We start from the raw sequence: 17,565 nt of genomic DNA on the forward strand, positions 1-17,565 counted from the left end.
GAACAACATCGAACGCTGGAACACATGAACTTTACAGCGAGTATCCCCGCTGTCTGACGTTTCAGCTCCACATTCCCCTCCCGAGGTCTTTACCCTTCCAGGGTTGTTACCAACTTTACTAACTTGACGTGGTAAGAATGTGGTATCCCACACTACCTACGTCAATCTCGCTTCAATATGGAACGTCAAAACGGCGGTCTTCCAGGCTTCGCGCTCGAGCTTCGAGTCTTGTCGCGACGGACTTTAGGTGTGTGAATGTGTACATGGTGGGTCGGTAAGTGGATAACGGCAATTTCAAGACGGCGGTCGGTTACGACGAGCGCCGATTTTGTCCCACATTCCGCCTGCTACTTTGCCCGCTCTAATCACTCATCCATCACACGTGTGTCAAAAGGATTAATGTCATATAAGAAGTATCTTTGATAAACGATTGGTTGAGGAAATCTATCCATCCTCTATGTCTCTTTGTTTGCCTAAAAAGCGGCAGAAATATGTACAAGGAACGTAAAGCTATACGATCTGAATGTTTGTTCAAATGTCTTCACAACGCTCAGAAGTTGCATTTCGCCAAAGCATGGCTTAGTATGAGCCGTAAGAGCCGGTGCTCATAGCACTGTTTGCATCGACGGTAACAGTGACTGTCTGCTTGACCGTCTCGGTGACGATAGGTGCGCTGGCGCAGGTAGTAGCATCTGCAACCTCAGATGGCACCATGGGGGTAGGCTGTGGGGCGTTGTAACCGCCAGTCGCTGTGTTGATTTGCTTATCTGGAAGCACAGCGCTGTATGCTGAGTACGAGCTCAGGGGGAGAGCAGTAGCGGCAGAAGAGGCGTTGGGTACGGCCGCAGAGTAGGCAGCAGAAGATGCAGCGGCGTATCCGGAAGAGATGGCAGCAACGCCAGTGGGGGTCATGATAGCGGAGTAAGCGGTGGTGCTATTACCAGCAGGGACAGCGGCAGCGGTGCAGCCTGCGCCAGTTGCTGAGGTAGCAGAAGCAGGACCTGACTGGATGGGGTTGCATCCTGGGAGAGCGTCAAGGACGCTTCCGTCATCACCACCGTATGCCTCCATAGCAGAGCAGCTCTTCCAGGACTCATCGCTATCCTTGTTGACGTTGGCAGAGCCAAAGCACTGCTCCATCTCTTCTTGTCCACAGCCGCAACCGCACTTGCAGCCGTCGTTCTCGCTAACGGCCTTTTCGAGGACACCGGCTTCCCATCCGTTCATCTGTTGCTTTGTTAGAAGTGAATGTCAAGAGGAGTAAAGAAGAACTTACAAAGTCACCGTGGAACCCGTAACCAGTTGGGTCACCGTTGGACAGGACCCAGGGAGCCTCGTCAGGACCGAAAGTGAACTTGGTAACATCCCACCAGTACTCGATGAAGAGAGTAGGGAAACGCGCAGCCCTGTGGGTCATAGGGCAGTTCTCGATACCGACACCAGCGTTGCCGTTGGGGTAGGCCATGTGCGCATTGGGGTTCTTGGGATCCATCTTCTCGCCGTTCCAGCACGAAGGGAATGTGACTTCGGAAGCGAAGCCGTACTTGCAGGTGCTGAAACCCTTGGGGAAGCCGTTGGCGAAGATGGCTGTGGAGCCACCGTCGGGCTCGTGGCAGCCCCAGCGAACACCGGCGGGGTTGTCACCGTCGGAGCGCTTGAGCGGGCTACCAGCGATCATGTTGAAGTCCTCTGGGTAAGCAGTGACGTTTGCCCAGTTGTTGCCATCGCCGTACTTGTAGTAGATCTTAGTGGCTAGCTCGGGTACGCGGTAGAGCTTGGTTCCGTTGGTGAAGAACAGGGTTGGGCGCCAGTACAAGGACTTGTCGGTCTTGATACGGGCAGTGGTGCAGTCAGAGGCCTGGGTATCCGCAAAGCCCATGGACTTGGAGAGTCCGTTTCCTCCGTCGAAGGAATGGAGATGGGGGCTCTCGGTTCCGGGGAACAGACCGGGGTCGAGGCGCTGGTAGCTCATGGCATTGCCGGCGCGGTTGTAGAAGCTGAAGTAGTTGCCAACGCATTGAGCGGAGGCAGTGGCGGCAAAGCCAGCCGTGAGGGAGACGATATCGAAACGCATGTTGGCTTGGTTGTGGTTTTGGGGTATGTGGAAATCTTGTATGAGTCGTAAGACAGCGAAAAGAGTGAGCTGTGTGAAAATGAAAGGACCGAGTCACAGACCCTGTAGGCTCTTGATTTCAAAAGGAGTGTGTAAAGAGTCAAAAGAATGAAAGAATGGTACTCCACCGGAAGCCAAAGAGAGAGCGATGTGAAGACAGCGATAAGAACAGGAAACTGGTGGGCAGGCTACTAGATAATATATCCAGGGACGCCCACATGCATCGGGAATTACATGCAGCCATGGGGGCGGCCAGCCCACGCTTGAGGCGCCCCATTCTAGGACGAGATTAGCTGAGGCATCCAAAAGTTTGACTGATGTGACTAGATTCGCGTAGGTGCGTAGTTGTTTCCGGGTGGAGATCTGAGCCAGGGGAGCCGCGCGCAGTTCGAAGGCGGCGGCGCGGGTGTCAGGGGTAGGATGAGAGAATGCTATGCCGCGAGTCGCAAGAATACGTGGTGACGATGCCCAACTCCCTCTAGCCTGCAGCGAGGCTTGCAGCACGCCGTCGCTATCTGAAACATACCAACATGCAGTTCGCGCGACTCCCGTTATTTTTTGCCAGAGTCTGGAAGACGGCTGACGTATCGATAGGACAGAAAGACAGATTCCGTTCCTGGCGGCGTTCGGGGCGCTTAGCGTCACGATCGTCGCACGCGAGGCCCAGGTGGCTGATCTTCAAACGGTGCTGACTTCCCCTGCCTAAGATTAATGTCCGCGCGCGCTTCCATTTGCTGCACATGTTTCTTTTTAGGCCTCGATGCAAGGGCTCCGATAAGGAGGACAATCCGGCAGACATGCTCTTTTCTTCCACCGAACCCACACTATGTGGAGCTTAAAGTATTTGCCGCTGGGCCGCGACGGGAAGCACTCAGAGGATCGCCCCGGTACCTGGGAAACGAGATCTTCGCAAGGACCGCTTGCTGTCGATGAGGACACGATCCAGGGCAACGGTAATCTCGACGAGCTGTCATGTCCTGTATCCAGAAACAGAATCGATAAAGAATCCCACGTGATCTTTCTAAACTCGTCCACGGGTCATCACGCTGCAGCATGCCACAGTCCGAGCTGACGCTCTGTCCCCGAACACGACATGTGCGTGGCGTCGAATCACAATTTCATGATGACCTCCAAGTCAAGTTTAGCAGGCAAAAGTCTCCTCCCAAGGCTAATTCTACAGCATACGCGTTCCTGCAGCGTACCTGGCAGAAGTCTCCGACCGGTAGAAGAGCGGCCGCCATTCAACAAGTTCACAGTAGCCGGAGTGTAGCTGCACTGCTTAGTTTGGTACCTGACGTCTCAACGACAGCTCGTGGCACAGCGGCTCGTATCGATAACGAAATTACCATCCCCACTCTTCATGAAACGCACAGGACTTGTGCGAGGGAAGTGTGGTCTAGACCACACTTGAATGACATACTGCAGGTTACTGCTCAGATGTGGAGTTGAGAAAGATCATCGTCGTCACGATTTGCATAAGTGGAGATATCGTAGTGTCTCCATCTACTCCGAGTAGAAGGAGTGGCTGTATGCGCGCAGATCTTCTTTGTACAACTCCATGGATGAAACCTGGATAGAGAGGGCGCGTAACGAAAGTCTGTGGATTACTTAGGCTTCAACACACTCCAGAGCCTCCTTCTAGGCGCTGCGTACGTCGCGCGCTTGTATTAGTAGTGTACAGGCGTGTAGGCGTACTACGGTTATTGAGCCTCCACGGGATGTAGCGACCGGTACACCAGAGCGGCAGCGTGCCGCGGACAAACGAAACAAGGTTCTAGCGGAACAGCGGAGCGTTTGATCCCTCAGGGTGACGTTTTTGTTCGTTGGTTCTGACATGTTACGCAATCTTGTGCGTTGAGTTAGGTGAGAAGCGACGAGTCGCGTCTAGAAGTGTCGAGCGGTTGAGAGACTCGTGTATGCAGATTGAAAAGCTAGGAGATTCATAGGAGGCAGAAATCAAGACTCTGGAGCGACGATGAGGTCTTTGCGTGACGTACACGCCTCGCATCTACCTGAGCAGGCTGGCGTACCCATACTAGTAACGTGCTTGTTTGATAACGTCTGCGTATGCTTTTGCCCTACATTCGCGAAGTGACTGATTCCCAGACGTTCGAAGACAAGGTCGTCTTTCGCTTTGGACGAGCGCTTCCGCCTTGACTAAGTAGGTTGAAGAGGTGTCCGACCTGCAATAATGTCCCTTGGACATGCCGACGTTCACTCTGCTATTCTTTCAGTCAGGTACCGGGATGGACTTCATGCGTGCCGTTCCAAGACTGCATCGATGGCGGATGAAGATTGCTGACTTCGCCGCAACTCTTGGTGAGAATCGCGTGCGTACCAGCTCACTCAAGCCTTCCCACTCAGCACACTCTCAACAGCGCCCCACCGATCAATACTCCTCTTGATCAAACCTGCCATCAGCTCCTTGCCGACAACACCCCCGCCGCTCTTCTCTACCCTCCTAATGACCAAGTCCTTCGTGCCCTTCTTTCCGCCTGCACAGTCCACCATCACACTAACAGTCTCTCTACACACGCCCTCCTCAAACGCATCAGGATCGCTGAGCACAAAGTCTACTTCTTCATCCTCATCCTCTCTCCTGCCTTCGAACACTGCAAACGTGCTAGGTATCGGCAGACCGCGTAAGCGAAGGCGATGCGCCTCCTTGGGTTCGTCTGAGCATAGGATTCCCTCGTACTCGTCGTCGTAGTATGCGTGTGGTAGGAGTGTGTCGCGGAGCGCAGCGAGTATGGATATCCACGCCGCGTCGAATGCGTTGCCATCGATGCTGATGAAGAAGACGTCGAGGTAGAGAACCCAGTACCCTTTCAGTTGTGTCTCCGCTTCTGTGTCTGGGTCTTCGGGGTTCGTGGATGGCTTGTATAGTATGCGGAGATCTGAAGCGCGGAGAAGTCGTGTCGAGTTGAGGAGAGAGCGTATGCGGGTTATGAGCGTTTGCGCGTACGTGGAAGGCGCGTTGCCGGGGATGTGGGAGGGCGTGCTGCCTGTAGATAGTTCCACGTTCGGGACAAGTAACCTCAACTCTTCCACCTCTTCGCCATTATCTTCCTCGTCCTCCGCGTCCTGGCCGGCAGTTTGTCCGGGATACTCGAAGGTGCCCGGGATGTCTTCCTCTTTCAAGATCTCTGCGCGCACGCCGCAGACGACGCTTGTGTTGCCCAGTCGCACGACTGCGCTGCCATTGCAGTGGGTGAGACTTCCAGTGTTGATGCCTGGTGTGCGGAACTCGTTTGCGGTACGGCCATTTGCGCGTATGGGCTTCTTCTTCTCTGCGGAAAGATGCGCCTGCAGGAACGGGTGCGGGGAGACGGCAGCGAAGATGGGGCGAGGGAACGTGAGTGCTGGCGAGGGCTGGGTTGTGGCTGCCATTGCGACTGTACTGAAAATTGATACGCGCTTGAATCGGTTGCGATGTTCGAGACGCGAATTGTTAGCATCTATGTTGCCGCTGGGAAATTTTGGAGCTCAGAGCTATGACGCGCTAGAGTTAAGCTTAAATGGGTGGGGCATGGAGATCACAACCCCATCGTCACGTATCAAATTTGCTGGCTGTAAAAAAGAGCAAGCAGGCCAAGTTCACATAACATTAAAACTACGTAACCTACACGCTATGCCCCAAGGGTATTCCGATGCGCTATGAACGCGACGCGACAAACAAAACATTACAGGTATATCCCATGCTCTCAGTCAAATTGTAAAGTCTGCTCGCAATCGTAGCTTCGTCGACTTCCGCCTATCCTGAGCTGAGTCCAGCCTTTCCAGCCTGTTGAACAGGCGTCCACTTGCCCTCCTTCTTGAATTGATCACCCCTCAACGTGCCCTCAGCAAGCTGGCTGATCATGTAGTCCCTTCCCTTGATCATCCACACCATCTGACTAGGTACCCTGAAGCCATTGAACGCACCAACACCCTTCTGGGTGCCGATGGGGCAAATCTGCTGCTCCTTCAGGTTCGCCGTGTAGTGACGATCGCCCTTGTGTGGCTCCCCAGTCAGGTGGGCAAGCAGGTCGTTCTTGAGGTTTGTCATAGCCGCAGGTACAGCGTCGTACATGTCCATGACGCCACCACGAGTATAAGAGCCTGCATCGCCGACGACGTAGACGCGGGGACCGGCGGATTCGTGTTCGACGCGGAGGGTCTTGTCGTTGCATGCGACGCGGTTGCGGGTATCGAGCCACTCTTTCGGAAGGAAGCCGGTGTTCGGCCGAGAGCCTGTCGCATCGATGTAGATATCTGCTTCGACTGTTTCGCCATTGCTAAGTTCCACCCTCGTCTTTGCGCCTTCTTCTTCGCCCGCTTTGGTGGATCCAACAACCCTCGTGTTGTAGGTAACATCGCATCCGAGACGCTTTAGGAATTGCTCAGCGGTTTGACCAATGGCTGGGCGCAGAAGAGGCAAGAGCTTCTTGTCTCCGCAGATGAGCGTGACTTTTGCCTTTGGGTTCTTGGGCGCGGATGCCATGAAACCCGGTCTGCCGTTCAGAATCTCTGCAACCTCTCCAGCGGTCTCGACACCTACTGGGCCGCCTCCACCGATGACTACTGTCTTTGCGCTCTTCAGGCCCTCCTGGAAGGCGGTATGAACCTTCTCGAGTGCTTCGCGGTCGGTTGCCTGTGTGAAAAGTGGGCTTGGTGTGGTGAAACCAGTCGCGATGACAAGCGCAGCGTATTCGACGTTTTGCTGCTCGCCAGATGCGGTTTCAACGCAGACTGTTTGGCCGGCGGGGTCGACATTTGTCGCAGTTCCTTGGATGAACTTGAACTTGGGGAACGCATAGGTGAACGCAGGCTCGATCGGGTAGAAGGTCTTCTCCGAAGGCATCATCTGTTTCGAGACACTTTCGCGAGGTGCTGCGATGCGCCACCAGAGGTCTTTGGAGGGGTTGACGAGCGTGACATTGTATGTAACTCCATCCTTCTTTGGTAAGTGTGGGATAACATGCTTGAGGGCGTAATGGGCAGCGCTGATGCCTGCAAAGGATCCTCCGAGGATCAGGATAGTTTCGGTACTCATGGTGGACGATAATAAAAAGATGCGCTTGGATTGGGTATCGTAATGAAAAGAAGACGAAGAGATAGATACAAACACGTCGCAAAAGAAAAGGTTCAGGAGACGCGTCGCTATTAAACTTTAGGCGCGCTTCAAGCCTCAGGGACACCGCAGGTGGGGAGCCGCCGAATCGTTAAGTCGATGCTGAATCGAGGGTGCGACGTTTCAATGGGCTAAGCGCGTCGTTAGCTTGATATATGGTTTTCACGATTCCGTTATCAGGATTCTAGCCGGCTTCGGGCGTTGCTTATGCTCACGCTTATGAATCGCGTTCGTGGACAGGCTGTTCACACGCATTGTTAGATATTGGAGGCTTGGGAAAAGGAAGCTAAGGAGCGGGTGCTAGCCACTTCACGCTTAATCCCGGAATCCCTTGCTGCCGATCCGTCGCTGACAATACATAACTGTGCAGAGGGTGCTTACATGCTTGGAAACCATGAACAACGCGGAGACGTTCCGTCCTCCTGACAAGAGCATCGCGAAGTGCGAGTCCTGCAGCTGGGGCATCTGGTATGACGTACTCCTAAGATCTTTGGTATTCCGGGTTCTCCGCAGCATCCTTAAAAGCTTCATCCGCAACGTCTAACCAACAGACCCTGACACGGGCTCTAAGGCTTCGCAGAGTGAAATATATGTATGCTCTAGTTTGTCATCTGTGCGCAATGATCGTGGAGAGCGTGCTAGAAGATTTTCATTCATATCTTTCCTGAGACATAACGCCAGTCCGGTATTTTGCCTGCAAGACCCACCGCGATTGCTGACCGTCACGGTCGTTGCATTCATGAAGTCCTCCATATCAATATACATGCGGTAGGCCGTCATTGCACGTAATCTCCTCTCCGGCTCTTGCGACCCTTTCTTAAGTTACTTTTGCGTAACTTCTTACTCGACCTCAGTCTTGGACTCGAAGTTGTCGCCAGCGACGAGGTCGGGGATGTCATCATCGTCCTCCTCGTCGTCGTCCTCCTTCTTGTCACCGTCCTCGCCCTTCTCCTTCTGCATGCTCTGGTAAGATTCGGCGAGTTTGCGTAGCGATGCGAGCGAGTCGGGGCCGAGCTGGTTGAGGATGCCGGGGACGAGCTCTGTCAGCTCCTTGTCCTCACCGTGTCCGTAGATGGCGAAAGTGTTGGCAGGTACCGATGCGTGGACTATACGATGCGTGAGTTAGTATGTACTGCGACAACAGGGTGGCATGAGTGTGGATCATGGAGTGCCGTGTCCGCGATGTACCAAGGCACTCTTCCCTATCCACATGTCACAACGCTTGGGATGACGTACCCTTTGGTGCCGAGAAGTGGATGACGTTTCCGTCGCTCTTGAACATGTTGACCTCCTCAATGGCCTGGATGGGCTGGACGTTGAGCTTCTTCAGCGCGGTCTGGAGCTTCTTGTCGTCGGTGCCAGCGGCCCTGTGGACCTTCTTGACCTTCCTGCGGGGAGTACCCTTGCCGCTATATATCGAGTTAGCCTCGAATTCCTCATAGCCATCTCATTCCTGAGTGTCGTTCGCTTCCAATAGGCGGTTGTGGTGGGATTTCGCGGGTTCGTAGTATTTTGTGGTGCGGGGCTGTCAAAATACAGCAGGAGAGGCTTGCTTACCCTGTACACACACAAGTTAGCAACTACTTCCTCGAATGACATAGCTGACTGCTCTATAAAGCAATTGCAGCTTAGAATTGGAGTACATACCAATGCGCACCGACGCTTGCATGCGCGCCAACTTTGCTTGATCCATATTTGCGGTGTTGAGGAAAGATGACTACGTGGGGGGAGCTGTAGGCGTAGAGTGTCAGCGGTCGGGTCCGGGTTCTGCGCAGATGGGGGTGAGGGTGAGGGCTCAGAGCGAGCGCGGGGCCGGTACGCACCTAAATTCGGGATCGTGGCCGGGACTTGGAGGGTGGTGTTGCTGGTGAAGTTGTTGCGGCCATCGGCGAAACTCGACGGAAGCGCCGATTGTGTGCATGTCCTCGCTTGTGGAAGCTTCAGATCCCCGCAACGTCAGAGGGGTCGTACGCGCCAACACCTGCACCCAGCCTATTGTACAACCATCTCATCCACCTCGAGATACTCAATATGACGCGTTGGCCATTATTTCAATTGGATTCACATGCATATGCAGATGCACAGATGGAACCGCGATGCGCACCCAAGGCCAACCTGCGGAATGGCGGTCCATCAACTTTACACCAAAGGAAAAATGCTTCACGTCCCGCTGAGCTTGATCGCGAATAGTGGTATTAATGCTCTACTTCAAAATGCCCAAATCTACCTAGAGTAGTGCGATTCCAGCCACACCAACAGCACCTAATGCCCACGAGAAAGCCTTCGCTTGCACTGCTGCACCCGTCGGCGTAGCTGATGCAGCACTTCCGCTGGCGGCCGAGCTTGGGCTTGTCTCCGTCTCCGTTCCATTGGGGTTTCCTGGAATGTCTTCCTGAGTAACCTTCATGCCTGTCTGGTTCTTGCAGTTGTCGGCGAAGTTGATCTGGGCGTTGTTGACCAGGGTCACGTCCGCACACTATGTGGCCGTTAGCGACTGTCTTGCGATAATGGACCATTCCATGTCAAAGGCTTACCTGGTACAATCCACCCGCCTCGTGGTTGTTGGTAACAACTTGTATTGAAGCCTTGGTACCATCCGTCACATTCAATCCTTCCGGTAGGGAGACGTGACCGAAGCAGAAGTCTCCTAGACCTGATACTTGGGTCTGCTGTTGCGCGACGATACTGAATCCATCTCCTGGGTTATCGCCAATGGCCATGTAAACAGCAACGTTGGTCTGCGGGTGCTCCATGTGCAGTTGTATCGGCCCTCCGCTGATTGGGAAATCGGTGCGCTCTTGCTGGACATCGTTGTAGCCTCCACAAGGGAAGTTGCCCTCAGTGTCATCGGTGAATCCACGCGCTTCAGGGAAATTGAGCTGGAAATGGGCGAGTGTAAGAGGAAGGAAGGCGAGCGCAAGAGCGCCGTTGGTAAGCATATTGACGATTGAGAGGTAAACGTAGGTCTTGATGCCGTGTAGGAAAGAGAAGGAGCAGCGCTTTCAACTTGATGCAGAGGAATGCGAGAAGGTTAAGAGGAAAACAACAAACAATAAGGAAGCGCCGGGATCACCTGCCGTATTTATTGCAGCTTACTCTGGGACGCACCCCATCCCATCCCGTGCATTCCGTTCCAGTAAATCGCGTGGCTCGCGCGTGAGCACTCGAGGCGACCTGCATTGATCCCGCGTTTCGAATAGGTCGACGATCTAAGCAGATAGCAGTAAGTGAGCAGTATCCTGCATCAGCGGCGACCGTCACTAATGTGCAAGTCGTTAGGGCATGGTATCGTGTGGCGCGCAGGGTGCCGACAATTGAGCAAGTTTATTACCAAAGCGGTGGTTCCTCACCGCGGAAGCGACTAGCGTCCAACAAGGTTACATTTCACCGATGGCATTTCCGGTGACGCGCCGAGGCCTAGATCATGGTTCTACTGTATAGCCGGCAATGGAGATCAAAATTATGGGAATACCACATCCATGAATCGCATTTGTGTTGCTGGAAATAAGCTTTGTGCACCCCACGGGGTTCTGCGAGGAAGCTCCTAGCGACTGAATGAACACGACGTGTTGAGGAACCTTCTTTAGAATATGTGGCTGGGGTATCAAGATGAATATTACGCTCTGGGAAAGCATTCTTTGGATATTAATAACGGAATGCAAGTCTAACGCTCAGTGCGCTGCCACCTGATTGAACCTGCCAAACGCCAGCTCACCGACGAATGCACCTGCTAGCACAGACAAAAAGTACCCAACATTGTAAGTCATGACTGCCAACATGCTGCCCAAAAGTTAGCTTTGACGCAATGACTGCAATGCGTAGTGCTTACAGGAGATATCCGACGCCGGCCACAACTGTCATCAACAGTGCCCGGGGTAGGTCGATGCTGAATCTCCATGGCTGAATGTGAGAGACCGGCGCCGAAATGATGCGCACATCTTCCTGGACACCGTTTGTTGTGAGGACACCGGTCATCGAGTTGGCGTCGTCTGCAGCGCTATCGACAACCGCTTTCTCGCCGGCAACGACGATATAGCGTCGCTTCAGCGCGCTCTTGACTGCCTTGATCTCGAGGTATGTCTTTGCGGTGAAGAGGGCGCGAAGGATTATGGACAAGATAATAAGGAAGATGCATGTCCCTGCGTATTGACCAGCGGTCGTCGGGGTCCAAGCCTCGGAGAATAAAGGAGTGGTCGTTGACGTGACGAACGCCATTGCCATACCGCCATGTGAGGAAGTACCCATGGACATGCCGCCCATATCCATCGAATCCATAGCCATATCGTGACCCTCGTGAGCAACCATGGTGATGGGTTCGACGTGCGTGTAGCGATAAGAAGGTTCCGTTGATGAGGCTCAGGATGGGTTCCGTTTAGGTCGCGCGGGGTGATAAGGGATCGAAGAATAGGTACCGAGTTCCAGACTGCTATCTTAGTCCTGGGGCAGGCGATCGCTTAAGACTTCTCGGTACGCTGTGGGCTTGCGCGTTCGCTGGTTCCAGTTCCGTAAAGATGAAGGCGCCTCAGCATGAACGCACGACCTGGAGGCGCTGGTTTCGTGTTGCAGTGTATACAACTGTGGTGAATGCGTAAGATTCTGAGACACTCAAGAAATGGTCAAGTCTGGGCTGAGGCGTGGAGCGTCGGGGCATATGAGCACATTTCTCGGCAACGCCTTCCCGCCTACATGTATGACAGGCAAATCTCGCAGCTACGGAAAGATCCCTTCCATGCGCGTTGTATGGGTCATGGCACGCTGTCGGTGGCTCGGGCGTGTGAGCGACGTTCAAGCAGCCGGACTCCCAAGGAGCGACTTTGAGCATAATTAGCCGGTTATGGTTAGCGCATGAAGCTTATTTCAAGCCACGGCCAACAGAGTGCCCGCTGGGCCTCGATGCAGCCCCCGCAGTGCATCGACCCTGCCGCCCTGCATCTGAGAGGCAATTGATTACAATCGGCACTACGGCCACATGGACTATTACCGGCACCATGGCTGAAGACGGTGCATGTGTGCGTCTTTCGCTGGATGACTATCACATCTTGTCAACCTCCTACGACACTGTCACACACTGTCTATTTCTCAACGTCCTAGAGTGCGTCTCCATACCGATCCTTCGACGTACCAACGAAACAACTACCCTGGTTACATCTCAGACTGCTCGCGACGAAATCAGCATGCGATAAACATCGGTACAGGCACACGCCATCCATCACTGGCACCGCCCAGCCTCGCATCCAGTGCAAGCCTGGAAACATAGACCAAACAAGAGTCGGCAACACTGCAGCAGCGCGTAGCATCATGAGCCACAATCACATGTCGATGGGCTCCATGAGCGCCTTGCCCGCGCTCACAGAATGGCCAGACTTCTACTACGCCGTAATTGGGGCCGCAGTCGGTGTCGCAACACTGTTCAACGTGTACAACTATGTGCTATACCGCCAAAGAATTCTCGCAGCAAGAGGGGGATCGCGGACGCCTGCAAAGCCCATCTCATGGTTCGCCCTCGGGAATGCGACACTCTACGCCCTTACACGCGAAGCGTCCAATTTCTCATTACGCATACCACTGAAAGGTCGCATACTCAGACTACCAACAGTCGGACGATCGTCGCTCGTTGTCGGAAACGTAGTTGTGCTGGTCGTTCTATGCTTGTACGGCTTCGATGTGACGGATATGTTCAGCATGGAGAACATTGGCTTTCGGTGCGGTGTGGTCACGATCGCCCAACTACCGATTATCGTCCTGCTAGCGGGCAAGAATAACATCATCGGATGTCTGAGCGGTGTGAGTTACGAGCGTTTGAATTGGCTACATCGATGGTGCGCTCGATGCATGCTGCTTACGGCCACCATGCACCTGGGGTATTTCCTCAGTGCGTGGGCTCCATACGATTACATCGGCTACCAATTCAAGAATAACGCGATCGTTTGGAAAGGCCTTGGTGCATGGTGTACCCTGGCGTGGATTGTGTTCAGTTCCATGACACCGATCCGAGGCTGGAACTACGAGATCTTCGTCATTCAACATATCGTTTCGTTTGCAGTTTTCCTTGCGTTCGTCTACATTCATACCCCTCTCGAGATGAACGGCTATGTCTGGGCTCCTGTTGCCATCTTTCTGTTCGACCGCCTCTTCCGAGCATTGCGACTGCTATACATCAACAGCTCTGTATTTCATCCTACGTTAAAGAAGCGGGGCCAACTGAATGGCCTCTGGGCGTGCAAAGCCGAGTTTACACCCCTTCCTCACAACACCACCCGAATCACTATACCTAACCCACCCATCAGCTGGACTCCTGGTCAACATGTATATCTATCCTGTCACTCCGTTGTGCCGTTACAAAGCCATCCATTCACCGTGGCCTCGATACCAGCAGATGGGAAGATGGAGTTTTACGTCAAGGCCGAGAAGGGAGGTACCAAGCGTCTCTTCAGGCACGCGGAAAAATCTGGCAGCCTATCTGGAGTGCCAGTAAAAGCCAGGACTGTGGCCATAGAAGGCCCATACGGCACTCTGAGACCACTGCGCCAATTCGACAGCGTCGTTCTTCTCGCAGGAAGTACCGGCGGCACCTTCACTCTCCCGCTCCTTCGCGACCTCCTCCAGGGTTGGAAGGAGAATGCTTATGGCAACACAGGCAGCACCCCGATCTTCAAAACACCTACGGGTGCGGTCACACGACACATCCGCTTTGTATGGGTCGTCAAGAGCAGAGGACAGCTAAGCTGGTTCTCCGAGCAACTTTCCTCCGTGTACACCGAATTCCGAATGCTACAGGAAACACTCCGTGACATTAAACTCGAGATGAGCGTCTACATCACCTGCGACCAGTCCTTCACGGAAGAGCACAACTCCGTACTATCAGGCGTGACTGCACCCAACGCGAGTGCAAGGGCACGGAACGAACCCGAGCATGGTACCGTGCAATATAGATCGCCCTCACAGACATCAGAAAAGAAGAGTGAAAAGAAATCGCATAGGCAGGGATACCAAGAAGTAACATCTATCGATTCATCAAGTCTCGATATCCAGGAAGCATGTGGTCCAAACGGCACATGCTGTTGCCGCACCGCAGTTGATGAATCTTCTTCAGCCAGTAAAGCAGTGTGCAGCTGTTCGAAACCTACAGCTACTTCATCTCGCCCTGCATCGCTCGCACCGTCCACCCCATCCTCTCTCGAGAAGGGCAAAAGAGTCGTCGTGCATCCATCGATAGCAATATACTCCGGTCGACCGAAGACGCGGGATATCATACGCAGGTCGTTAGAACAAGCGTTGGGCGAGAGTGCGGTGGTGGTGTGTGGACCGCAGGGGTTGGTGGCTGATGTGAAGCACGATGTTGTCTCGCTGAGTGACGAGCGGGCTGTGCACAAAGGGACGGGAGCGCAGGGTATATACCTGCACACCGAAAGCTTTGGATGGTAATATATTCACTCCAGTACATTCTTAATCAAACCACGCCATCCATAAGTGCATAATGTGAAGTATGGTAGTAGTAACATTCGTCGCAATAAATAAGAGTACAGATGCAGCCCGTCTCATCACGGTGCAACGCCTCAAACGCCTATCCAAACCCAACCCACAATATCGCCAAAAAGATGCTAGTATGCGTTCGTGGAAAATGTGCGTAAAACAAAGCGCAGATGCAATGATGATGACAAAGGGAAGAGATGGTAGATGGGACGCGACGCATACGCTCGCTTTCAATCCACAATCCTCAACGCCAGACACCACTCCGTTTGATGGAACAAAGGAAATGGTATTTGCCCGCCCTCCTTTCGTCACGCCAACGCCGTGGAATGTTATGTGTCCAAACACCCCATTAATTACCCTTCGTCGTGTCGTTGTTGTATATGTCGTAATCGTTCCGGGGCTGTCACGCATCGTCCGTCCTACCGGACCATGCGCTTGCTGCGCTGGATGAAAGGAGATGGCATTTCCGGCTCCGTTTCGGGGTCCCACACTGCGGGTGGGCTGATACCGCCAGTTCGCTTGACGGGACTCCTTCGGCCGTTGTATCCGAAGCCCTTCTTCGCGCCTCCCTCATCTTCACTCATAGTGTGCACAGGGATACCGCGCGCTTGTTGAAGTTCGACTAGTGTGCGGCCCTGGACACCGCCGTTGTTGCGCATCGCTTGGACGCGGAATGCCTCGTTGCCCTTCTTTGATGGGAGTCCAGCAAATGGAATGGACTTTGTGGTAGCGCCTGTCTTGCGCGGCGATGTTGATGCGGTGTCGGTGGACTTGGACTTTGTTCGAGAAGGCGACGCAGCGACGATGGGTACGGCGGAAACAGGACGGGGCTTTGTAGTTCTGGGACCCAGGAGGTTTGGTGTGCTTCCCAATCGACCGTTGGCCTTCAACAGTGGCGCTTGGGCATTTGCGAGCACCTTGAAGGGGTCCGCACTCATAGGACGACCCCCAGAGGCGCTTCGTGCGCGGGTTGGCGATGGCAGAACAGGAAGATCATCATCGTCGTCGAAGTCGGCGTTCCACTCTGCCTCAGTCGGCGACGGGGGAACGTCAGCTTCCCACTTCTTCGCGCCTTCCTTAGCAGCAGCGAAGATGTTTTGCTTAGGTTGCTGGTTGCGACGAGGGGAAAGCGAGAGTCCCTTGAGTGAGATAGGTGCCGGCGACGGCTCAGCCATCTGCACATCCATGGGAGAGTCGGGTACTTGTGTGGTGGAGGGTTGAGAGAACATTGTGCGGGCGCGGACGAGGGGACCGCGGGACGGTCGCTTTGCCTTTGGCTTAGCTGCGATGGTAACATCTTCGGTGTGGTCGTCCAGGGAGAGTGACGATAAGTCTGTTCCGCTGGCGAAGTCGGAGTCTGTGTTGAGGGTGTTTTGCGAGCCGCTCTTAACGGCACCATCGGACTCTGCTGAGAACAAAGCAGACGTTGGTTCTGTTGCCGCCATAGTAGGCGTATTGGACCGAGGAGCCAGCTTTGGCGATGTGCTCAGACGGTTGGGGTACATCTTCAGGGCGCGCTCTACCCGCCTGTTCACTTCTCCCTCGAAGGTCGCCTGGAGCTGAGCCAGCTCTTTTTGTACTCGTTGTTCCGTTTGTAGCTTCACTTGTCGCTCAATCTCCAACTGTGCTTTGACTTCCCACTCTCGTCGTAATTGGTCGTCCAACTCTTTGCGTATCCGTGAAATGGCTTCGCTTGCCTCCTTCTCCCGCTTCGCTGTCAGCATACGCTGCTCACGGAGATCTTGCCCCAGCTTAACGACTTCCTGCTCTTTGCGCATAAGCTTGACGATTGGCAGGTTGAGAAGTGCGGCTGTGTCTGGTCGGTTGTCGGGCGTTGTGTTCAGGCAGCTTGCAATGACCTTGCGCAGTTCTGCCGAGTAGCAGGCCGGTATGTCGGGGTATCGGCCCAGCTTGATCTTCGAGATGAGCTCGAAGTGTGTTTTGGCATTGAAGGGTGGTGACTTTGTGCACATCTCGTATATGATGCACCCGAGTGCCCAGATGTCGGAGTGAGGACCATATTGCTCGGCCTTGCAGATCTCAGGCGACATGTAAAACGGCGTGCCGACGTAGGTAGAGGCGAAGTCGTGGGATTGGAGGATCTTGGACAGACCGAAGTCGCCCAGCTTGACGCTGTTGTCATCGCCAAGGAAGACTGTGAGTTGTTAGCGCAGAGTCACGCGACGTGGAGATGACCAGGTACTGACTGTTCTCGGGCTTCAGATCTCTGTGGAGAATCATGGGCTTGCGCGGGTCACGGGCAGGCTTCGCGTTGCCAACGAGTCCCATGACGTTGCGGCCTGCCGCAGGTGGGTCTTCGCCGTAGTGGCAGCGGTACAGGGCGCTGACGATTTGGCTGAAGATGCTCCAGACGAACTCCTCCTCGCACATCTGGTTCTTGTTCTTGAGGTCGCGGATGACACGTCCGAGGTCGCCGTTGCCGCAGTACTCCATGTAGAGGTGAAGGTCCTGCGATGCCTTGATGTGGTCGCGCTCGAAGTAGGCGACGATGTTGGGGTGGCGGAGTTCCTTGAGGATGGACAGCTCGGCCTGGAGCTGCTCGCGTTCCTTCTGCGACATCTTGAGATAGCTGATTTCCTTGCGGCACAGGATCTAGGCGGCGGTTAGCACGTCGTCGCGCGCGCAGGCTTCGTCGTCGCTGCTTACATAGCCATCTGACTTCCGCTTGACTTTGCGGATGATACCAAAGGACCCATGGCCTATACAACGTCAGTATGCGTCCTCTTGCGCCTATCGGGGGCGGTCCGTACCAATCTTCTCGAGCACATCGTACTTTTCTTCCTCGGGCATGGTGAAGGTATTGCTATTGCTCAAAAGACATGCAACTATTAAGGTAGGATAGGGT

At 54.1% G+C, this 17,565-nt stretch overlaps 6 protein-coding genes across 6 annotated transcripts; 1 reads left to right on the forward strand and 5 right to left on the reverse strand.

Moving 5' to 3' along the window:
* Positions 1-579: 579 nt before the first annotated feature.
* On the reverse strand, positions 580-2,074 carry J4E83_003916 (uncharacterized protein; the record flags this gene model as incomplete). The annotated part of the gene is made up of 2 exons (XM_049330848.1): positions 580-1,227; positions 1,277-2,074. The coding sequence occupies 2 exons, from the start codon at positions 2,072-2,074 to the stop codon at positions 580-582; spliced, it is 1,446 nt and encodes a 481-aa protein (XP_049190265.1).
* Positions 2,075-4,459: 2,385 nt separating this feature from the next.
* J4E83_003917 (uncharacterized protein) lies at positions 4,460-5,503 on the reverse strand (the record flags this gene model as incomplete). The annotated part of the gene is made up of 1 exon (XM_049330849.1): positions 4,460-5,503. The coding sequence occupies one exon, from the start codon at positions 5,501-5,503 to the stop codon at positions 4,460-4,462; it is 1,044 nt and encodes a 347-aa protein (XP_049190266.1).
* A 2,563-nt stretch (positions 5,504-8,066) lies between these two features.
* On the reverse strand, positions 8,067-10,165 carry J4E83_003918 (uncharacterized protein; the record flags this gene model as incomplete). Its single annotated transcript, XM_049330850.1, has 4 exons — positions 8,067-8,332; positions 8,463-8,635; positions 9,500-9,702; positions 9,761-10,165. The coding sequence occupies 4 exons, from the start codon at positions 10,163-10,165 to the stop codon at positions 8,067-8,069; spliced, it is 1,047 nt and encodes a 348-aa protein (XP_049190267.1).
* Positions 10,166-10,897: 732 nt separating this feature from the next.
* On the reverse strand, positions 10,898-11,531 carry J4E83_003919 (uncharacterized protein; the record flags this gene model as incomplete). Its single annotated transcript, XM_049330851.1, has 2 exons — positions 10,898-11,006; positions 11,056-11,531. 2 exons carry the CDS (start codon positions 11,529-11,531, stop codon positions 10,898-10,900), a joined length of 585 nt encoding a protein of 194 aa, XP_049190268.1.
* Positions 11,532-12,545: 1,014 nt separating this feature from the next.
* On the forward strand, positions 12,546-14,651 carry J4E83_003920 (uncharacterized protein; the record flags this gene model as incomplete). The annotated part of the gene is made up of 1 exon (XM_049330852.1): positions 12,546-14,651. One exon carries the CDS (start codon positions 12,546-12,548, stop codon positions 14,649-14,651), a length of 2,106 nt encoding a protein of 701 aa, XP_049190269.1.
* A 467-nt stretch (positions 14,652-15,118) lies between these two features.
* J4E83_003921 (uncharacterized protein) lies at positions 15,119-17,510 on the reverse strand (the record flags this gene model as incomplete). Its single annotated transcript, XM_049330853.1, has 4 exons — positions 15,119-16,854; positions 16,907-17,312; positions 17,367-17,419; positions 17,471-17,510. The coding sequence occupies 4 exons, from the start codon at positions 17,508-17,510 to the stop codon at positions 15,119-15,121; spliced, it is 2,235 nt and encodes a 744-aa protein (XP_049190270.1).
* Between the last annotated feature and the right edge of the window lie 55 nt (positions 17,511-17,565).

The sequence above is a fragment of the Alternaria metachromatica genome (assembly GCF_023757995.1).
Source record: "Alternaria metachromatica strain BMP 0045 chromosome Unknown scaffold_6, whole genome shotgun sequence".
Taxonomy (NCBI): Eukaryota; Fungi; Ascomycota; class Dothideomycetes; order Pleosporales; family Pleosporaceae; genus Alternaria; species Alternaria metachromatica.